We start from the raw sequence: 22,589 nt of genomic DNA on the forward strand, positions 1-22,589 counted from the left end.
GATTCTCACCAGATTCTTCTAAAGATCTTTGAGTTTCATCCTGAATATCATCTTGAGCATTCTCTAGAGTTTGTTGTTCGACTCGAATTTCTTCGAGGTCTACTTTTCTCCCACTTGTCATTTTGGAAATGTGATCTTTCTCCAAAAAGACACCATCTCGAGCAACAAACACCTTGTTCTCAGATGTATTGTAGAAGTAATACCCCTTTGTTTCCTTTGGATAGCCCACAAGGATACATTTGTCAGATTTTGGATGAAGTTTGTCTGAAATTAATCGTTTGACGTATACTTCACATCCCCAAATCTTAAGAAAAGATACATTTGGAGGCTTTCCAAACCATAATTCATATGGAGTCTTTTCGACAGCTTTAGACGGAGCTCTATTTATAGTGAGTGCAGCTGTATTTAGTGCATGTCCCCAAAATTCTAATGGAAGTTTGGCCTGACCCATCATTGACCTGACCATGTCTAGCAAGGTTCTGTTCCTCCGTTCCGACACACCGTTCCATTGTGGTGTTCCTGGAGGAGTTAATTCTGATAGAATTCCACATTCTTTCAGATGGTCATCAAATTCATAGCTCAGATATTCACCGCCTCTATCAGACCGCAGTGCCTTAATCTTCTTGCCTAATTGATTCTCTACTTCACTCTGAAATTCCTTGAATTTGTCAAAGGATTCAGACTTATGCTTCATTAGGTAGACATAACCATACCTACTGAAGTCATCAGTGAAAGTGATAAAGTAGCTGAAACCACCTCTAGCATTTGTACTCATTGGTCCACATACATCTGTATGGATTAAACCCAATAGTTCATTTGCTCTTTCTCCAACTTTAGAGAAAGGTTGCTTTGTCATTTTGCCAAGTAAACATGATTCGCATTTACCATAATCCTCTAAGTCAAATGGTTCTAGAATTCCTTCCTTTTTAAGTCTTTCTAAGCGTTTCAAGTTTATATGGCCTAATCGACAATGCCACAGATAGGTGAGATCTGAATCATCCTTTTTGGCCTTTTTGGTATTTATGTTATATACTTGTTTGTCGTGATCTAATAAATAAAGTCCATTGACTAATCTAGCAGATCCATAAAACATCTCTTTAAAATAAAACGAACAACTATTGTCTTTTATTAAAAAGGAAAATCCCTTAGCATCTAAGCAAGAAACTGAAATGATGTTTTTAGTAAGACTTGGAACATGGAAACATTCTTCCAGTTCCAAAACTAGCCCGGAGGGCAACGACAAATAGTAAGTTCCTACAGCTAATGCAGCAATCCGTGCTCCATTTCCCACTCGTATGTCGACTTCACCCTTGCTTAACTTTCTACTTCTTCTTAGTCCCTGTGGATTGGAACATAAGTGTGAGCCACAACCTGTATCTAATACCCAAGAAGTTGAATTAGCAAGTATACAGTCTATAACGAAAATACCTGAAGATGGAACGACTGTTCCGTTCTTCTGATCTTCCTTTAGCTTCAAGCAATCTCTTTTCCAATGCCCCTTCTTCTTGCAGTAGAAGCATTCGGATTCAGAAGTGGGTTGACTGACCTTCCTCTTTACAGATTTGGCGCCAGTTTGCTTAGTTGGGCTGGCCTTGTTGCCACCTTTCTTAGCATTCCTCTTCTTTCCAGATTTCTTGAACTTCCCCCACGCACCATAAGCACATCCTGCTTATCACTTTTGAGCGTCTTTTCAGCGGTCTTCAGCATACCGTGAAGCTCAGTGAGCGTTTTGTCCAGACTATTCATACTGTAGTTCAGTTTGAACTGATCATACGCGCTATGAAGAGAATGGAGGATGGTGTCTATAGCCATTTCCTGAGAAAATTGCTGATCCAGCCGACTCATATTCTCAATGAGTCCAATCATTTTGAGAACATGTGGACTTACGGGCTCGCCTTTCTTAAGCTTGGTCTCAAGAATTTGCCTATGAGTCTCGAATCTTTCGACTTGAGCCAGATCTTGGAACATGTTCTTCAACTCACTGATGATTGTGAAAGCATCTGAGTTGATGAACGTTTTCTGCAGATCCGCACTCATGGTGGCGAGCATTAGACATTTCACATCCTTGTTGGCATCAATCCAACGATTAAGGGCTGCCTGAGTGACCCCGTCGCCTGCGGCTTCGGGCATCGCCTCTTCTAGGACATACTCCTTTTCTTCCTGCATAAGAACTATTTGCAAGTTCCTTTGCCAGTCAAGGAAGTTTTTCCCGTTCAACTTCTCCTTTTCGAGAATTGATCGAATGTTGAATGAATTGTTGTTTGCCATATTAAAAAACTACAATTGAAAAGAATAAACAAATAAATAACCATTCACAGTTTCTCTTAATAAACTTAAATTCTAGCATACATGCATAATTCAATGTTTATTAAGCATTTTATTTAAGTTATGTGTTCCGGCAGGTGTGAATAAAATGATTCCAAGATCCTAAAATCATTGAAGAACTAAGCACAATTTGTCGACTTAATCCTAAAACATCTTAGGTAAGCAAAAGCCTTTTGCTAATAGTCTAGAAACTATTCTTGGTTGATAGGTACGTCTAAGAACTTATTAGGTAAACCTATCGATTTTGCCACGACATAAAATGACTCCTTACTTATATCGTTGAGTTTCACCAAAACTAACATGTACTCACAATTATTTGTGTACCTTGCCCCTTTAGGACCAATAAGTAACACCTCGCTGAGCGAAAACTATTACTAGATTGATGTAAAGGATATCCAAGCAAGTGTATATTTTGGCATGGCACCTTTTAACTCAATTTTTAAGTTTGGAACTTAAGGCTCTTACTATGTTGGTTAGATTTTAAGTGAACTAAAATCCTTAATCATGCAACATAATCAAGCTTTTGATCTCATGCATTTTAAGACATATTTAAAAGCAATAAATAACGTAAAACATGCATAAGATAAATGTGATCTAGTATGGCCCGACTTCATCTTGAAGCTTTAACTTCAAAGTCCGTCTTGAAAATCTCCGTGGGAGGTACCATTTTCTTCAAATGGAATAAGCTATAATTAAAACTAATTACAACTATTTGATGGTACGCAGACCATATTTGAATTGAAAAACGACTTTGGTACTTTAGACCAATTACATTCAAATTAATGGTACGCAGACCATATTTTCTATCCTATTTGGGCCATACTAGTCACTTCATAACCTGTAAAACAGTACATATACAATATATACCATTCACCCATTCATTATCATGAATGGCCCACATAGCTGGTTAGTAAAACACATTATGCATCACGTAAACATTTGCAGCAATTAATCAAGGGCACTAATAATCTACCAATTATTCAGTCCTTATTAATTCTAATCAAGTTGTTTTAACCTTAAGGATTTGTAGACCTAATCAAGAGTTTATGACTAAAAGGGCTTCCACTTAAACCAATAAATTCATATGCTTTACTAATTTTAAACATAAAAATGTATTTCTAGTCTAACCGGAAACATACAAATTTAATTAAAATTTAAAGCTCATATAAATTTATAATTGAATCCAAAAAGTTTAATTTAATTTCAGTCGTATTTAAATTAATTCATGATTTTAATTTTAGTAAAATAAATAGAATAAATATAATTTATTATAATTACAATATTCAAAATTAAAATCCAAGAAAATAATTTAAATTATTAATTTTAAAATTAATTCAAATTACGTAAACTGAAAATTTCAAATTAAAATTTCAAAACGATCTAATCGCAACGCAAACACCTCACGCATCACACGCCCATGGGCCTCACGCACACAGCCATCGCTGGCCATGTGCGCGCAGCCCATGCGCTGCGTCGCATAGCTGCTGCTTCTACCCTTCGCAAGCCATCGCGCGAGCTGGTGCTCGCTGCGCGCGCGCCAGCGCTCGATACACGCGAGCATATGCTCGCTGCGCGCGCGCTAGCGCTCGATGCACGCGGGCTAGCGCTCGCTTCGTGCACTCGCCAGCGCATGCTGTGCGCGCTCGCTAGCGCTCGCTTGGTGCGAGCCAGCGCTCGCTGCGCGTGGCATCGGCGCTGGGCGCAGCACTCGTGGCACGCGAGCTTGCGCTCGCTGCGCGCGAGGCAGTGCGCGTTGTGGCGCAGCTCGCTTGCTGCCCACACGCGACTGCCGTGCCTTGCCTTCGCCCATGCCCATTCGTCCATTGCTCATAGCCCACGACGCAAGGCAGGGTTGCTGCCTTGCGCTCGTGCACCATGCCCTTGCTCATTGCATTCGTGCCGCATGGGCGACGAGCTCCCTTGCTCGTCGTCACATGCCCGCACTATACAACACCCCTTAAGGGTAACACGTAGCGTCCATTGCTTTGTGCGTGTAAGTTATATGAACGAATCGCATAAAATTTAAAAAAATTATATTTAAAATTAATGACAAATTAATAAATTAATATTAATTTCATAATTTTAGGGCGAAAAATCAAAAATTTATTATTCAATTGATTTCCGATTAACATGGATTCAAGTCTAGGTCATAAAAATTTAAAATTTATCATAAATTTACAATTTTATGGTGGTTTTTAATCATAGGTATCTAATTAAATTATAATTAATTATGAAAATCAAATTAATTCTAAATTATTCTAATTTTCAACAAATTAATCATAATTACAAATTAGATTGCATAATTAACAAGACTAGGCATTCAAACTTGTTAAACATATGCAGTAGGTCAATCAAAAATTCAAGATTTATCAACAAGAATCGCAAATATTTAATTTAACATCTTAAATTTACGAAATTTTGCATTCGAAAAACTAAAACCTTCGAAAAGTCATAGTTAGGCTTCGAATTTGAGAATTCTGGGTTCGGCAGAAAAATACTATTTTTGTCAAAATTTTAGAATGCCTTTTACATGCGGAATTGACACAAAAATCACTCAATTCGGATGAGTAATGAATAAACTGCCGAAAAACTGCGTACGTATAATTAAATAAACGCAATTTGCAATTAATTAACAATTACGAAAATTAATCACCCCTTTTAATTCTTGCAAATTTGTAATATTTAACCATGTTTATGCAATTTAGATTATGAAAATAATAAGGGGCTCGTGATACCACTGTTAGGTTATGATACATATGACAATTCATAGATCATGCGGAAACAACCATTAACCCAGGACAACATATTATTTACACATAATCATATAACATAATTTAGATGCATACTCTTTGTTGCGTGCCCTCCCTAGCTGCGCCCGAACCGAACAAGAACAAGTCTTTAGGACTCCAAGTGTCGTCCCTCCGTAGATAGTCCACAGCACGTCCGGATCCGCCTTAAGATTGACCAACTAGAATCGCCCTTAAGGTACTAATAATTTCGGCACTTTTAGGCAAGGTATGTGACTGAATTTTTCTCTCAAAAACTTACTTTGAATACTTGAATAATCTATGTAAATATGTGACCCTAGGCACCTATTTATAGAGTTATGGAAAAGGTTTTGGAATCCTATTAGGATACTAATTTATTTAATTATAATCCTACTAGGACTCTAATTAAATAATCATTATCTAATAGTTTTAGGATTTAATCATATTTCGAATCCCGATTGCTTTAGGATTCCCGCACAAGCATTGCATGAGCACCGTACACCCGCGCAAGCCTTGCGGCCCACGCTAGGCGCACAGCGCTCGGCCCACTGTTGTGCTCTCGCGCGCGCGCCCCAGTCCTTGGCTGGGCCTGGCCTTGCGCTGGGCCTGGTCGAGGCTTGGCATGCGATGGTGCGTGTTGGCTCGCTGGGCGATGGCCTGGCTTCGTGCTGGGCCTTCGTCTAGCGGGCCTCGTCCGATGCTAATTCGTACGATACGCTTCCGATTAAATTCCCGATTCCGGAATTCGTTTCCGATACGAACAATATTTAATATTTCCGATTCCGGAATCAATTTCCGTTTCGAACAAATATTTAATATTTCCGTTTCCGGAATTATTTTCCGATTCCGATAATATTTCCGATTCTGACAATATTTCCGTTTCCGGCAATATTTCTGATTCCGGCAATATTTCCATTTCCGATAATATTTTCCGATACGTATCATGTTTCCGTTTCCGGCAACATCTACGACTTGGATAATATTTATATTTCCGATACGATCCATATTTCCGTTTCCGGCAATATCATCGTTTCCGGAGTATTCATTTCTTGCCTGTGACGATCTCAGCTCCCACTGAAACCAAGATCCGTCGATTCCGAATATCCATAGATGGAGTATCTAATGCCATTAAATACTTGATCCGTTTACGTACTATTTGTGTGACCCTACGGGTTCAGTCAAGAGTAAGCTGTGGATTAATATCATTAATTCCACATGAACTGAAGCGGCCTCTAGCTAGGCATTCAGCTCACTTGATCTCACTGAATTATTAACTTGTTAATTAATACTGAACCGCATTTATTAGACTTAACATCGAATGCATACTTGGACCAAGGGCATTATTTCCTTCAGCTTTTCCGGAAGTTCCAGTTCTGGAGGTTGTCTTCCTGGAGGTTGCTCCGCGAGGTGATTTTCTGCATGTTGTTTTGTACTATGCTTGAGAAATGTAGCCATAGAACCAGACTTTGCTCTGCAGACCTGCAAATATTTGCCGATAAAGTTTCATCACTGATTTATCAAGTCTGAAGTAGTTTAATCATCAGTTAACCCACCCACAGACCTGGCATGTAATCCTTTTGATCTCACTAAAATGGGGCAGTTGTACAGAAGGTATTGGTGACCCTCCGTTATTTTCAAAAATCAGAGGAACAACCTGCAAAAGAAGGTACAGATTGGCCTATATTGTTAACAAAGAAATCATGTACATATGCAAAGAGATTACGCACCCAATATAAAGCTGAAAATAAGGAAGTATAGGCTCTTAACAAATGGACCTACATTGTTAAACTTACAAAATACTGACCTTCTTATTGATTCTTACATTCTCATAACCCAATCCATCTTCATCCTCATAGTCTGGCATATAATCGTCATCGTCATCTTTATCTGAAAACACTTGCTTATCATTCCATGTGTTGATTACATCAATGGTATTAGCGAAAGACTTGGATTTATCATATATCTGGGCTGCCAAACTTCCTCTTCCTTGAGCTGCCATAAAATCTGCATTGCGTTTCAACCGCTCCAGTCTTTGCCTTTCATAATCCGGTAACACTTTATTTTGAAGGATAGATGTAGCTTTAATCCCCTTCATCTGCATTTGTATGAAACCATTAAACTTATATGAAAGCATCACCATATATTAAGAACCATGATTAAAAAAAAAAGTAAACTCAATATCAGCCATCAAAAGTAAATTCTGCATACATATATTCTGTATATATAAGAAAAAATAACAATAAGTTAAACGGATTTTTCATGAAATGCCCCTGAGGTTTGTGTTAATGCACCAAATACCCTTAAACTTTCCAAAATGCACCAAATACCACCGAGATTTAGTATAAATACACAAAATGCCCACAAGGCTAACGGACGTTAAGTCCCCGTTAGCGTATGTTTACATTTTTGCCCTTAATTAACCGTTTTCTTTATTTATCCTAACAGTAACCCTTAATTATATTAATTAACCCTTAATTACATTAATTAACCTTTAATTATATTAATTAACCTTAATTACATTAACTAATCCTTAATTAAATTAATTAATCCTTAATTAAATTAATTAACTATTGTCTGAAAAAACCAATTACCCCAAAAAAATTTGGATTCTCCATTCCAACCTTGTTGTTGCCTTTGTTCTGTCTCCTCAAGTCCCACCACCACCATGTCAAACCCCTAATTCCTCTCTCTCCATTATCAACACCAACCATAGCTCCATCCTTGCAACCACTTCCATCCTCACAGAATCAACGAATTAGAGGAGAGAGAATGCAGCCATGCCGCCACCACCAAACCCCACCACCGCCATGCTACCACCATCAAACCCCACTCCCCCTTCCTCACCGGCGGCGTTTCCCTCCCCTCCCCCACCTTACCCACTGCTGTCGCCACCACCAAACCCGCGTTTCCCTCCCCCTCACTTCCCCCACCTTCCTCATTCCCCACTGCCGCCGCCACCAAACTCCACTTCGCCTTCCTCGCCGGCGTCGTTTCCCTTCCCCTCACTTCCCCCTCTGTTACTGTCAAGGCAACTGGCAACAATGGTTGATTAAAATCCCCCATTACTGATTTGGGGATCAATTTTTTGGGATCTGGATTTTGAGAGAGGAAAATCGATGTATGTGTTTGTCTAGCGGTGGCGGTGGCGGTGTGGGGTGGTGGTGGTGAGGAAGAGAAGGGGTTAGCATGGCGGTGTGTGGTGGTGGTGAGGAAGAGAAGAGCTGTCATGGTGCTTCCAACCCAGAAAAATTGGCTGCCATTTTTAACAGGGAAGAAGGAAGGGGGGAGAGAGAAAAACAAATGAAAAAAGAAGAAATTAAAAGGAAAAGAGAAAAATTAAATTAAATTAAAGTTAAAGTTAACGGATAAGTTAATGGAGTTAACGGAAAATAGTCATTTTGGGCATTTTGTGTATTTATATTAAACCTTAGGGGTATTTGGTGCATTTTGGAAAGTTTAGGGGTATTTGGTGCATTAAGACAAACCTCAGGGGCATTTCATGAAAAATCCGTAAGTTAAAAGAATGTAACATCCTACCATCAGAAAAATATCAAGTTAAAAGAAAGCGGGGTTTTAATTAGGGCTTAATTGTGTTGAAATTGAATTGATTTTCTTGTGCATGACAGGTTTGAGTTACGTTCCTTTTTCTCTATCTAATTTGTAATTTATGCAGTTATTATGATGAATTTCTTGTTGAGGTTCTGATACTCAGCCTTCTACATCATCTAAACCTGGTTAATCTATTTGGGTATTGTGCTGATGGTGATCAGGGGTTGTCAGAACTAAGTTTTTTGGTGGATAATTGGACATCTGTAGGTTTTTGCTTGGTTGCTGCCAAATTCTTTTGGGTCATCTATCTTTCTCTTTCGATTGTTGTCGAATTGGGGTTGGTTTTGGTGACTCGCAAATTTGGGATTTGTCAAATTTGACGGTGGTTAGCCTGGTTATGCTGTCTAGGGTGGTTGTGTCTGAAGTACGTTAATCAACTTAAGTTGGTGAACATTTTTTTTACTAGAGATATGTCCCATAATGTCAGCCCAAGTTACCGAACCTCATTTGTCTTTTTTTTTCCACCAAAACAATTTGACACAGCATCCAAATATCTTATTTTCTCCAAGGGAACATGTCTGGTATAAGAAGCACATAACTGATGTGCCTCTATACCTAACCATGGAAGCCATCACATTTTCCACAGCTATTGCAACACATGTAGCCAGGTGCAAGCCTGTAAGCTAAGTCAATACTACTTCTTTGTTTCCCCACTTGAGTTGCGGGCTTGGATGCTCTTAAGTAAATGAGAGAAATATGACAGGGTTCTGCTAGTATCCTTCTAGAGCCCCTGAGAATTATTCACAACACTCTAATATGTCTCATTAAAATGGAGCTTCAGACAAAAGATTGTGTTTTGGCTTCACCTTGTTAATTGCAATTAAAAATTTAAATCCAAAAAAAAAATAGCTAATATTTGTTAGCAAACAGGCAAGTCTAACATATTATTGGTTAACTATCTTAGCATGTACAGGTGAAATAAGTCAACCGCAACAGTTTCTGAACAAAGGGCTGATGCAAAAACCCTGTTAGGACTTGTCGTCCAAGTACAAGTTTCAATTTTATCAAAAGGGTTAACTCTATGTGATTATTGTAGCAAACAGGTAAGTCTAACATATGATTGATTAACACTATGAGAATTATGTGTTGACATACATTCTCGTGTATTGAAGATGTAGCACTAGCAGATACAAGATACCAGCACGTGTAATATGGATGAGGATGAAAGATGCAAAGCCCCCTGGTTCGGTGCCCAAAGTCTCACACGACTTTTGTGACGAGAATTTATTTGAAAGGACATATTGCTAATTAATAATTTAGCATTGCAGGTAATCATACAAGATTCCTGTATTGGTTAGGTTTAGTCCTAAATTCAGTTTTCTCCTTTCGATTGTATTTTATTGTACTAATCTTTCTACATCTTTCTTCTGCTACAGACTGCAATCCAGTAAGGACTAAGGAGCCTAAGGACGGGAATCAATAAATTACACTATCAACATAGAATATTTATACCTAATTTGTGACCAGGTATGCCCAGTAGGTGTTGTACCCTAAACCATAACATTAAACAAGCTATAAACTAAGAACTAAATAATTAATTTATCATGTTCTTAAAAGTTGTGTTTAGATATATGTGTGAGAGTGGATTGTGAGTGAGACAACGCATTGATGGACTAAGAAACTAATAATCTATTAATGGAATATTATTAGCCAATTACAAAATGAAAGAAGAACAATACTGGTTCTAATTTAAGGAACTTTGCTCATGTTATTGACTTCAAAATGACATCATTTCTTGCTTTAATGTACTTCTCATCTCTGAAGTAGAGTATATGCATAACAGGTATGAATCTTTCTCAATTTATCCTCGGACATTTTATTTTCTAATTTCATTTAAGAAAACCATGAGCAACAGAGAAATTATAAGACAATGATCCCCACAATGCACTGCCAACTACTTTGCTGCCTTTATAACAAGCAACAATATCAATAAGGTTTTCAGGCAAAAAAAGTGAGGATGAGTTAAGATCGTTTTCCTTCTATATAAATAAATTTCTTATTACTCCTCTCCTTCCAACTTTAGTTTCAAACTACAGAAATCAAAAAAGAACAAACCCAGATATATGGCTAATCGTTCCCTCCAAATAACGACGACTCTCTTGTGCTGGACATCGAAGGGAACCCACTTGAAGCAAGCTCAACCTATGTCATATGCACTGAACTGTTGAAACTCAAAATTGGGGGTGGTCTAGTCCTAGCATTCAAAATAAACCACGTTGAATTCCCTCAGTAGGTAGCCTAATTAACCAAAGGATGGCACATATAATCCCTAATAATGTTTCTCCCATCTGGACCATCAAATAAACATATCCACATCTCTTCAGACCTTAACATAATCTTCAACGCTAACTATGATAAGTAATTATACCCTCTACATGTGGAATTTAACATGTCCATAGATAAGGTTGGTCTTTTTATAATCAAGATAACTGATTAACTTCAGAAAATGTGATAATTTCTACTAGGCATCATTGTCGAGAAAAATAATAGCCATTGTTATTGCCTACATTATATGCCTAACCCCTTACTTCGACACAAAAGCTTACCAACTCACAGCATACCCCGTAACTCCACTCTTGTTAGTATAGAATGACTAGCAGATCACTACATCGTACAAGGTTCTGATAAAGCCTCAACATTACCATCATTCAACTAAATCTTACAAGATACCTTCTAATGATAACATCAAAGCAAATCACAAAAGAGGAAATCCAAGTACTTTTGAGATAGTAAAGGACTAAGAGTTCTTACCTGAAGCAAACCAACTTTTGACCGCAAAGGTGCAGGTACCTCCTAAAAATTCAGGTAGATCACTATAAATGCTACCCAAGAACCGTGTTAGAAGAGGAAGAAGGCAGTCTTGGGATAATCATTAAATGGGATTGAAACCTTGATAAGTAAAAATCAAAGAACTTACTTAGCATCTATTACTTCAAGTAACTTGCTCTGGCACAAAGGCTATTTTGAAGATCGCTAAGAAAAACTTGTCGATAATGAGGAGACCTTCTATTCGATCTTGTCTCTACGTACCTAAAAAATGATTCCCTTAGGAACGAAAAATATGTTCGTCAATGCAATGATCCATGCAATGACGATTACATGAGTTCTAAATTTTTTGCTTGTAAATGGTACAAATTTACCTTGATTTCAGTTTGCCATGATCAGGATCTCCTGACAGGGATATCCCAACATATGCTCCACTTGTTGATAAATGATCGTCACTAACACACCTAAACAAATTATATGAAATTATGAACCAGTGGATAGTACTCTATATAGGGCCAGTTTCCAAATTAAACCATGAGTGCGGAAAACCATATTATTAATTAAATATCAATGTATACAAGATTAATTTCTTTATAAACAACCTGTCTTGGATTAGTACTTTGCCACTGAATCTACCCGTTAATTAGGTTCTGGAAAATCTTCTGAAGTTGGGAAACTATGTATAGGGCCAGTTTCCAGTTTCTAGTACCAACTATAAATGATGAAAATGAAAATTCAGAAAAATTGTCAAAAACTAATGTTCATTACTGATTAATTAATAAGGATTCAATGAATGTCAAACAAAAGCATGTTAGCAGTAATCCAATAAGGAGTAGTGGTTAACCTGTTTTTTTAGCATCTTCACAAAGAAAATAAAAATCTACCCTTTGGACAAGAACTGCAGTAGATGAAAATAGACTTAGACCCTTCTCCACGGCTCCCCATCACCGAATTTCGGCACAGAGCATCCCCTACATAATGAATACTATAAAACACCTCAATCAAAAAAGTTTTACATCAGCGTAGTTCATACAGATATAACACCAAATAAAAATCCATGCTTGTATGCTTACTATGCTATGCCATTTAAGTCTTTGGTAAAACTAGCTGAATGTTCACTTATGGATGGTGATGCGGGCCCCACGTAGGACGTCAAGTTTTGTTTGACAGGCCCACCAGACTAATACTCGTAGCTAGGTGTGATTCGTCAAAACGCTTTAGGCTAGTCAGTCAAAATCCAACCATGGATTAGGAGGTCTTTGTTAACATAAATATTGGTCACTTTTTGGCTCTCTTTTGTATAGGGATAGTCAGGCATAGCAACGTCCAAAAATCATTATTGTACCATAACTATATCCATATCAACTAGGAAATTCAGTCAACTATCTAGTTATTCTGCAATTATAAAACCTAACATGTTAATTACAAACATGTTATTAGCTTAAGAAGTAGGGACACTAACAAGCTTATTACACACCTTGTCCTACATTGCTGTAAATCATCCACTCCTGCAAAACAGAACACAAGTTAACTCATGCAATAGACAACATTAATTTCTTATGTCAAAAATGATGTTTCCAACTTTGTGAAAGCTACTGCAATGTTATTAACCCGTGCAAGTCACTCTAGGGCTTATTACAGCATTCCAGATTAATGACAATGCATAAAGAATGAATCAAAAACAATACGATAACAAGAACCAGCAATTTCAATCGAACATATGGAATAATTCTAAAGGTCAGGGAGGAAAAACTCAGGAAACAGTGTAGCTAAAAGGAAGCTAAACAATCAAAGCTGAATAACATGACAGATGCATTAATCACTCCAAAAATTCAACTGAGTGGGGATAATTAAACCTGAAAATATGAGCTTATTAGGATCAATTCTAGTACAAATTAACCTTATGACTTAACTCAAAGGTATTAAGCACATTGAGCATCCTACTATACACAAACCTAAACTAGTCACCTCCAACAACTAAACGGAAAATCTTCAAATTTATGCTTTTATACACAAATCTGGTAATCTGGTAATATCCACATTCTCATAAAACCCTAACCATCAAAATCAACAGCAGTTTGGATCACAGTTGATCCTTAATTACCTATGATAATCTAAACAAACATTAAATCTGACAAAATTTCATTTCAGCCAAAAATGTATAAAATTATATGGAGTATGTCAATTACAATCAAAACCCAACAATTCTTATCAAAAAAAACATACATATAAAAATATAATTAAAAACCAAATTATTTTCTAAATTAGTCATTACCGATCAATGGGGGTACCCAATTTAGAAGAAACGGTATGCGCTTTCTTTCCCCTCTTTTAGAATATTGAACAAGAGTGGCAAGGGGTGGTGTCGGTACTGGTGCTGTTGATGCTATCGATGTGGATTGTCGGTCTTCGTCGTCGCCGAGTCGATAATAGCTGACTGATTAAGAGGGAGTGTAGATTCTTAGTTTTGAGAAGATTACTCTGAAAGCATATGTTAATTCGGAGTACATGGTTTCTGAAATTTTGTCTATAGCCATGGCCTAAGTGGTATTAGAGAAGAAAGAAAACCAAAAGCTTTTAGGGGTTTTGGTGTTTTACATTTGACCTAGGTTTTGGAGAGATGTAACTGGAACTTCTTGGAATATTAACGACGACAACGAAATTAAAAATTATTCGGCTCATCTTTTTCATTTAAATTAGCAAAATGACCCGCGCTCTTTTGGGCCAAATTTTCATTTTAGGTCTTTCAACGACAAATTTATTTGCTTGGTCGTTATTTATCGGTCGTTATAGATATCATTTCTAGTCGTGATGAATGGCCTCCATAGTCGATCTCCCAGGCATAAATCCAAATTGGTTATCCGAAATTTTCACATTTCTCCTCAGTCTTTGCTCAATAATCCGCTCCCAAAGTTTCATAGTATGACTCATTAGTTTGATTCCTCGATAGTTGGCACAATCCTGGACATCACCCTTATTCTTATACAAGGGGATGATTGTACTTTTCCTCCACTCTATTGGCATCCTATTACTTCCCCAAATCTTGTTGAAAAGAGTTGTTAACCATACAACCCCTCTCTCTCCCAAACATCTCCAGACTTCGATAAGTATACCATCTGGCCCCACTGCCCTCTTGCGGCCCATCTTTTTCAGTGCCATTTCGACTTCTCTCTTTTGAATTCTTCCATCCTACGACATTATGAATAAAAAAGACATTCAAACAAACGTACTTGACAGAGCCATCATTAAACAATCCTTAAATATTTAAGTATGTATTCCAAATTCTATACACTAATTACAAGCCACTATTATTAAGATCATGTAAATATACTGCAAAGATACCTTAAAATTTAGCGGCTTTAACAGTTACAAGTTGCAATTTTCATTTTACCGCTATTTGTTCATATGAGGGCAATGGTAAGGTCACTTAGGTGATGTGGGGTTATGTTCTAGTTGTTTATGTCTTTTCCAATAGCAAAACTGCGCTTATCCCATTTAACTGCGCTTATGTTTTAAATTTTTCCCTGTAAGAAAGTTTTTTGTTCTGAATGAATTTAACAGGCAAGAAATGATCTATATCTTTACTCTACTTTTTATTGTAAGAGACTGAAGACTAAAGAGTTGTTTTCTACCTTTTACTCAAGTGGAATTTTGCCATTTTGTACACTTGATTTATGCTCGAATTACAATCGCACAATGTGTTACAGGGAGACGTAAATTGAGGACTACTGGGTGACCAATTTAACATGCATCGAATTTTAAATGTGCCTCTGATTGTATCATTGTATATTTGTATGCGCTCGCTGCTAATCAAGCAGTGTATAGTCCACAACTCATTTCTTTTCCAAAGTAAGAGCCGTTTGCAATTGAAAGAACAATACAGTGATTTTAAGGACTGCCTGATGCAAACTTTTAACATCTCAATAATCAAGAGACAGCAGTATTACATCACTAGAAATTTTGACATGGATATGCTTGTTTTAGTTAATAACAATGTATACTTATGCAATGTTTATATTAGGAAATTGTCTTAGCCGTTACACTATTCATTTTTCACAACATAGTATTCAATTATACAAATTAATCTCTAATATCAAATTGATGTATTCAATTTCTCTATTTGGATGCTACAAAGACTACTGTCTGATTTACTATTATCCAATGCCATAATTCTCATCACTATTCCAAAAACTACGTATAAGTGTCCAACAAATTTCCAAACTTAATAATCTACACAAGATTATTTATACAACTGCAGGTAATTAATTGTTATGACTGAGATTCTCACAAAAATCAAATTCAAATTATAGATTCTTAGGCAAAATCAAACAGAATTTTATCATCATAAACAGGAAATAAACCGATAATAAAATTGAAGAAACAAATCAAATTGAAGCAACAAATCAAATTAAAGCAACTAAAAACGATAATAAAATAATGAAATTGTATACCTGATAATACGAATCTGCAAGCAACAATATTCGAATCTTCAATTTGGAGAAAACCTAACTTGCATCCTTCAATATTTACTCAAATAATCTCTAACTTGCAGCTGTATTGGCTTAATTAAATTGAAAAGCTCGATTAAGCTTGAATAACCTCGATTTTCATGGAGGAATTTCAAGAATCTCTTGCGGTGAAGATGGAGTCGAGTCGCCGAGTTAGAGAGGAAGTTTGTCGCCTTTGTTTGTTTGTTTGAAGTTTTGAGAACTTTGTCGGCTTCCCCTCTTGTTTGATGGAGCAAAATGAAAGAGGAAGGAAAATAAGAGAGCCTGGGTTTAATTCTTGTGTTTGGGTTATGACGGTTCACATTTTCCGTCGTAGAAATTGGGCCATTATGACGGGTTTTGGGCCTGTCGTAAATGGGTTGTCGTTAATGGTCCAATTTTTTGTAGTGGAAAATGAGAAAAATTTAATGTCCCAATAAAAAAAATGTACTCCGTAAAAGAAATAACCCAATGAATTTAATTGGTTAACTTAATCATTGGAAACAAATTTTTATAGAATATTAAAACATTTATGTGATAATATAAAAGAAAATATAAAAAATATTTTGGGACACCCAAAAGGGAAAACATAAAGAACAAAAAGAGACGGATGGAGTAACAATGAACGAGGAGTTAAACAAAGTATTTTCGAATACTCAAAGGTAAAATGGTATTTTCGAATAATATGTTCAAAAGTCAAACAAAGTACTAAAATATCGGCAATAATGACAGTATTTAATACAACAGTGACCACTTTTATATAATTGTGGACAATATATATGGCAACACTTTTTCCCATCATTTAATTAAGTTGTCCCCTTAGTTTTTCTATTTCCTTTCCTTTCCTTTTTTTGCGTGGGTGTGACATATTTTAATGCAATAATGACAATATTTATACAAGCGAGAACAGTACAACAATATACTCCTTTACTTTTTTTATTTCATTTCATTTCTTTTGTGTTAGATGGATATGAGCATTTTGCCTACGGTTAGACATGGATTAATCACTTCTCAATTGTTAACAAATAATATACTACTTCTGTTTTATTAAGATCTTTTCGGTTAGTATTTGCACAAGTATTAAGATAAAACTAAAAAAGTCGGTTGAATATAATCAAGATCTTTATGGTTACTCTTTTTTCACGTATTCTAACACGCTTCTTTGAACATTAATATTTCTAATTGCGTGTAAATAAAAATATATTATAAAAACATGATATTTGGAATCCTCGCATTATACATATTTAACAAGATCTCATTTGACTATATTTATTTTTACACAATGTGAAAGAATGATTGTCAAAGTTGGTTGATGGATAGTGCCCAAATGAGAAACGATGTATATATTGCGGAACGGAGGTAATAATATATGGATAAAGTAAGAGAAATTTGTAGAAAAAGTGGGTGAATGTAAGAACAAATAAATAAAATAAGGGAAAATGAGTGAAAAATTGCACTACAAGAATTTGTATCTTTAATGACAACCTAATTCCGACGGGTTAAAAATCTCGTCACAAAAGCCTTTCGTGACGGGGCTAACAACCAAACAAATTAAGACAGGAACAACCGTCGCAAATGTCTTTTATGACGGATTAACGACGAGATTTTACATTAACGACGGCCCCTTTTATGACGGGTTCGCGACAAAAAATCCCGTCATTAATCAACGATTATTGGCCTTTAACGACGGAATTTCTCGTCGTTAATGGTCAATTTCTTATAGTGTTATAAATATTGTAAGATAAAAAGGGTAATCTAGTAATATTTTATGTATAAAAATAGCATAAAAGATAGTGTAAAGAATTTTAAGAAACTGATTAAAATGAAAAATAAATGTACAGATGATTTTAAAACAGAAGTGGTATATTTATACCCTTGTGAAGATGTTAGTCTAAAGTCTAAACTCGAGGAACCAATAAGATAAGGTATAGTCGGTCCACAAAATTACCAAAACCAACAATAGTCGGACACCTTATACTAAAATCATTTTAACTTGTGTCGAATGGGGTCCATGACCCACAAAAGGACAAACATTTTTACCTTACTGCACCATTATTCTTGTGAAACTTTAGTGGAAATTTAATGTATGTGGAAAGTAACATTGTTTGTGTGGTGTTGTAAACTGGTAGTCTCTCAATTCTTTTAAAAATTCTTTCCATTTGATTTTTACCGTTTTAAAACACCGACTTACAAAAAATTTACGAAGTATTATGTATTATCTCCGTCCCTTAATACTTGACCTGTTTTGACTTTTTGCACTATCACTTTGACCCTATTTTATTTATAGTATATGAAAATAAATGTTACTATATAATATATTGTTGGCTTCATCTTAATATATATTTTCAAAATATTAATATTTTTATAAGTTTTTATAATATGTATTGAAAGAAATTGGTGGTCAAAGTTGTGCATTGAAAAACGTGTCCGGTCAAAACAGGTCGAGTATTAAGTGACAGAGGGAGTAATGTTTAATATTATAGGCGTGGAAATTTTAAAACATTTGATATTCTATTCATGTATGCTAAATCGAAATTCAATTCAAAATAATATTTCCTCCATTTTTTATTTATATATATGACACAAATTGAATTTTAGACGTTATTCACAAAAACGTTTTTGACTTTCTTTTGTTATTTATACTTAAAGAAAAACATAGTTATGTGGGGTCTAGTAAGATTCGTCTCAATAACTATTTTTAAAATATTATTTTTTTTATAATTTTTTCTTTTCTATCGTTGAAAATGTTAATGTTTGAAATCCTGCATTAATAAACGTGACTAAATAATTATGTCATGTAAATAAAAACAGATGATCAAAGTATGAAGTATAATATAGGACAATCTTTAAGAATGGAGGAAATTAGAAGGACCGAGAAAAGAATACGATATAATACAATGAACTCGAGAATAAAAAGGATAGGAGGGAGTAATAGCAAAAGTTTAGGTACATTTGGGTACATATTACATCCAATTGTATTTTTACACCGATTGATGTTCTCCATCACATATTTTCCTTATATGTAAGAAGAAAATGAGAGATGATGTACCGTACACCCGAATGCATGTAATATGTTTTAGAGTAATACACAGTAGATGGTAGGAGTAGTTTTTTGGTTGGGTGTTTCTTGGCTAGTGATAATGGTCGGCGGAAACCCATGTGTGCCGCGTTGGATCATCATCGGTATCTCCCACTCCCAAACAAGTAAGCATAATTCACTTCAAACAATGGGAACAAAACTTGCAATTTTATCATTAATCCATATTTTATTACTTTATGTATTTGTGTAGAATTGCATTTACGTGTCTCCTTTTCGAACTTTGGAATTTTAGAGATAAAATAGTCAATGGTGTTTTAATAACTTGCTAACTTAAAAGAGGATGGTGTTCATTGTATGTGTATGTACTCCCACGGCAATAATGATTCCATTAATGTTTTTACTATTTTTGTGATTAATGGAATTTGATGAATTATATACACGTCATATTTCGGTGTCACACTTTGTATAAAATTATTTCAACAAAAGTATGTCATGAAGTAGGAAATATTTTATGATTTAGAGTAGGTTTTTTTTTTTGCAACGGTTTATGTATCAATCTCGAATGTCATGTTAGAATATACAAGATTTTATACATTAACTTAAAATGTTATGTAACCTGTCTAAAATGTCTCTATGATGTCATGTCGATTAGGATTTTAAATTTACGAAATACATCCAAAACAAGCTAACATGAAACAAAAGACGCCATCACCAAAAAAAATTATGGAAAAATAAAATTCAACTCCTTGGGAAAACATATCTAACTGTGAAAAAAAAATTATTCAAAATGCATCATGTTCGCATAATTTACACTTATCTGAACTTATTTATTAAACTTGTTTTTGTTTGCAAGTTGTATCTAGGTAACCATTATCTAAATTTTGCTTATCCGACTTATTAGTCATGAAATAAGTTCAAATAAGATAAATTCAGACATTTTTATTAAAGGTGAATCCAACATCTCAACCCAAACAACGTAACTTTTCTCATGGCCAGATCATTAGACTTCAACTAACTCAATCTTTATACACTAAATCTTAGAAAAGAAAATACTAATTAATACGCAAACTTGATAGTCATATATTAATTAAGATTAGTATATTAAAGCAAGTTAATGACCAAGTAGCATGATAATATAATTACCAACAAAATCTAGTCCATAACATGATAGAATTTGGCTTTTAATTATGGATAAATAGAAGATCATCGTCAATGCCTACGTCATTCCATAATATTCCAGCAAATTATGACGAAATCCACGACCCACTCACAGTGAAGGTGACGCAATTTATGTCGTCACTCTTACCCCCACCCTTTTAACCCCATAGTTGACGTCCAACTCATCCTCTCTCCTCAATATAAGTTCCACTCTTTCCCACCAACCAAACTCCCCTATTTCATTCTCCACTATTTTCCTCTTTTTTTTTTCAAACTTGAATTATATTATTCCATACAAAGTTCATTCTTACACATATATTCTTACACATAAATTGTGATAGTATGCAAGAGGCATTGCCATATAAGAGATGGGAGGTACCGGCCAGGCCGGTACCTCCCTCTAGTGTTGCCGCTTCTAATAATAATGGTAATGGTAATGGTAATGTTGATAATAATAGTAATACGATTACGACGATGGAGGTTTTGGTGAAGGAGAACCCAGTGATCGTGTTCGGAAAGCGAGGTTGTTGTATGTGTCATGTGGTAAGGAAATTGTTGCTTGGGTTAGGAGTTAATCCTCCTGTGTTTGAGATTGATACTCATGCTAATGATGAGTCTCTTTTGCTTACTTCTTTCACAAAAAATGTTAATAATGTCAACAACAACAACAACAACAACTTGCAATTTCCTTTGGTTTTTGTGGGTGGGGAGCTTTTTGGTGGCCTTGAAAAGGTTATGGCTACTCATCTTTCCGGTGAATTGGTGCCTATTCTCAAACAAGCCGGCGCGTTATGGCTATAATTGTACTCCCTCCATTCCAATTTAGTTATTTTTTCGTATTTTTTTTGTTTGGATTATTTTTTCAGCGTGACAATTAATTCTAGTAGAGAAAATATCTTCACGGTATGCTTCCCTTTAATTCTTCAAAAATGTTTGTCTTTTTTTTCTCCGGAGATTATAAGCAAGGGGGACAATATTTTGAATTAGAGGAGAGTATATAAATCTTGTACGTATGAGAAATTTTACAAGTGGTAGAGTATATTATTGTTGTTATGGTCACTTTTAATAGTTTTAATTTTAATACAATGTTGATTAGTTGTATATTATTTGTTCATGTTTCATGTAAGTAGACCATAAGGAAATGATGGTGCTTATTAAATGAATTTGGTTTTAAAAGTATTAATTTATTGATTAAAATAGAAAATCTGTCTAGGATAGGTTGTAGATTCGAAGCTCAATTTTATTTGAATTTGTAATATTGAGTTGCTGGTTTAATGGCACCAAAAATAAATAAATGATTCAATGACGTGGAAAAATAAGGATGGTTTTGTTGTGTTGTTTGTTTAATCAAGTTATCCTGTTTCTGTGCATGTTCGTCAAATTAGTAATGTCATCATCAATGGATTGAGATGATATCATAAAATGAAATACGAGTGGGAGTTTTGAGTTTTCATGTCGTTGTCCACGTGTCATTTATATTTCTGGATTAGATCGGTAAGCGTTGACGAGGTCCACCCTTTGTATAATTATTTTTTTTACTGCGATCTCAATTATGCTGTAAAAAGAAAATCCACGATGGAAATGGTAAAATTAATCTTTGTTCGATTAATTGATCAAAATGTATTGCACGTTTTCAGTGACAATTATTCATCAGGATAATTTTAGTGTATCGCTATTCGACGTCCTCAATCGCTAAAAACGCCCTCGTATTTATAGTAAAAGGACAATTTTACCCTTTTAAAGAAAATTATCCCCCCTTCACCCTTCCCCTTCACATTTTTAAACTTTTTTTAATCGAAATTAATATATAAACAAATACACTTTTTAAACAAGAAATTCTAACAATTTTGTTTTCAATTATATTAATTATTTTAATTAAGAAATTCAGTATTTATTCAATTCTTTTTTGGGGACACTTTTTTAAATATCCGAAAGAAAAAACGAAATAATAAAATAATTTTTTTTTATTATTACATTCATTTTTACCTGACGAGAAAAAAAAATCATTTTTTTTAAAAAACACAAGAGCCGCCCGGAATTGGCGGCCCGGACTATGGTTGGTCCACCTGGAATTGGCGACTCGAACCATGGTTGGTCTACCCGGAATTGGCGGCCCGAACCATGGCTGGGCCGCCAATTCCGGGTGGACCAACCATGGTTCGGGCCGCCAATTCCGGGTGGACCAACCATGGTCAGTGCTGCCAATTCCGGGTGGACCAACCATGGTTCGGGCCGCCAATTCCGGGTGGACCAACCATGGCCCGTGCCGCCAATTCCGGGTGGACCAACCATGGTCCGGGCCGCCAATTCCGGGCGGCCCTTGTGTTTTAAAAAAAATGAATTAATTTTTTTTTAATTCATTTTTTTCGTGCTAGATAAAAACGAATAAAAAATAGTTTATTATTTCGTTTTTAATTTCGAATATTTTAAAAAGTG

At 35.5% G+C, this 22,589-nt stretch overlaps 1 protein-coding gene and 1 long non-coding RNA gene across 9 annotated transcripts; one reads left to right on the plus strand and one right to left on the minus strand.

The window, feature by feature from the left end:
- Window positions 1-1,192: 1,192 nt before the first annotated feature.
- LOC110778384 (uncharacterized) lies at window positions 1,193-16,280 on the minus strand. 8 transcript variants are annotated; one of them, XR_008922881.1, is made up of 12 exons: window positions 15,920-16,279; window positions 13,744-14,657; window positions 12,946-12,976; window positions 12,313-12,453; window positions 12,071-12,180; window positions 11,843-11,932; window positions 11,620-11,747; window positions 11,454-11,515; window positions 6,898-7,188; window positions 6,647-6,747; window positions 1,429-6,572; window positions 1,193-1,339 (listed from the first exon to the last, which is right to left on the minus strand). It is a non-coding gene; the product is annotated as an uncharacterized lncRNA (long non-coding RNA). The 8 variants fall into 8 exon arrangements; XR_008922884.1 differs by having other exon boundaries at window positions 11,843-12,180; window positions 12,313-12,439; window positions 15,920-16,280; XR_008922879.1 differs by having other exon boundaries at window positions 12,071-12,453; window positions 15,920-16,280.
- A 4,087-nt stretch (window positions 16,281-20,367) lies between these two features.
- Window positions 20,368-21,254, plus strand: LOC110778387 (glutaredoxin-C9-like). The gene has a single exon (XM_021982943.2). The coding sequence runs from the start codon at window positions 20,496-20,498 to the stop codon at window positions 20,952-20,954; it is 459 nt and encodes a 152-aa protein (XP_021838635.2). The 5' UTR covers window positions 20,368-20,495; the 3' UTR covers window positions 20,955-21,254.
- Window positions 21,255-22,589: the final 1,335 nt, after the last annotated feature.

Source organism: Spinacia oleracea, chromosome 6, assembly GCF_020520425.1.
Source record: "Spinacia oleracea cultivar Varoflay chromosome 6, BTI_SOV_V1, whole genome shotgun sequence".
Lineage (NCBI taxonomy): Eukaryota > Viridiplantae > Streptophyta > Magnoliopsida > Caryophyllales > Amaranthaceae > Spinacia > Spinacia oleracea.

Coding starts and splice junctions, on each gene's coding strand:
- LOC110778387 (XM_021982943.2), top strand. CDS start 20,496: ATGCAAGAGGCATTGCCATATAAGAGATGGGAGGTACCGGCCAGGCCG.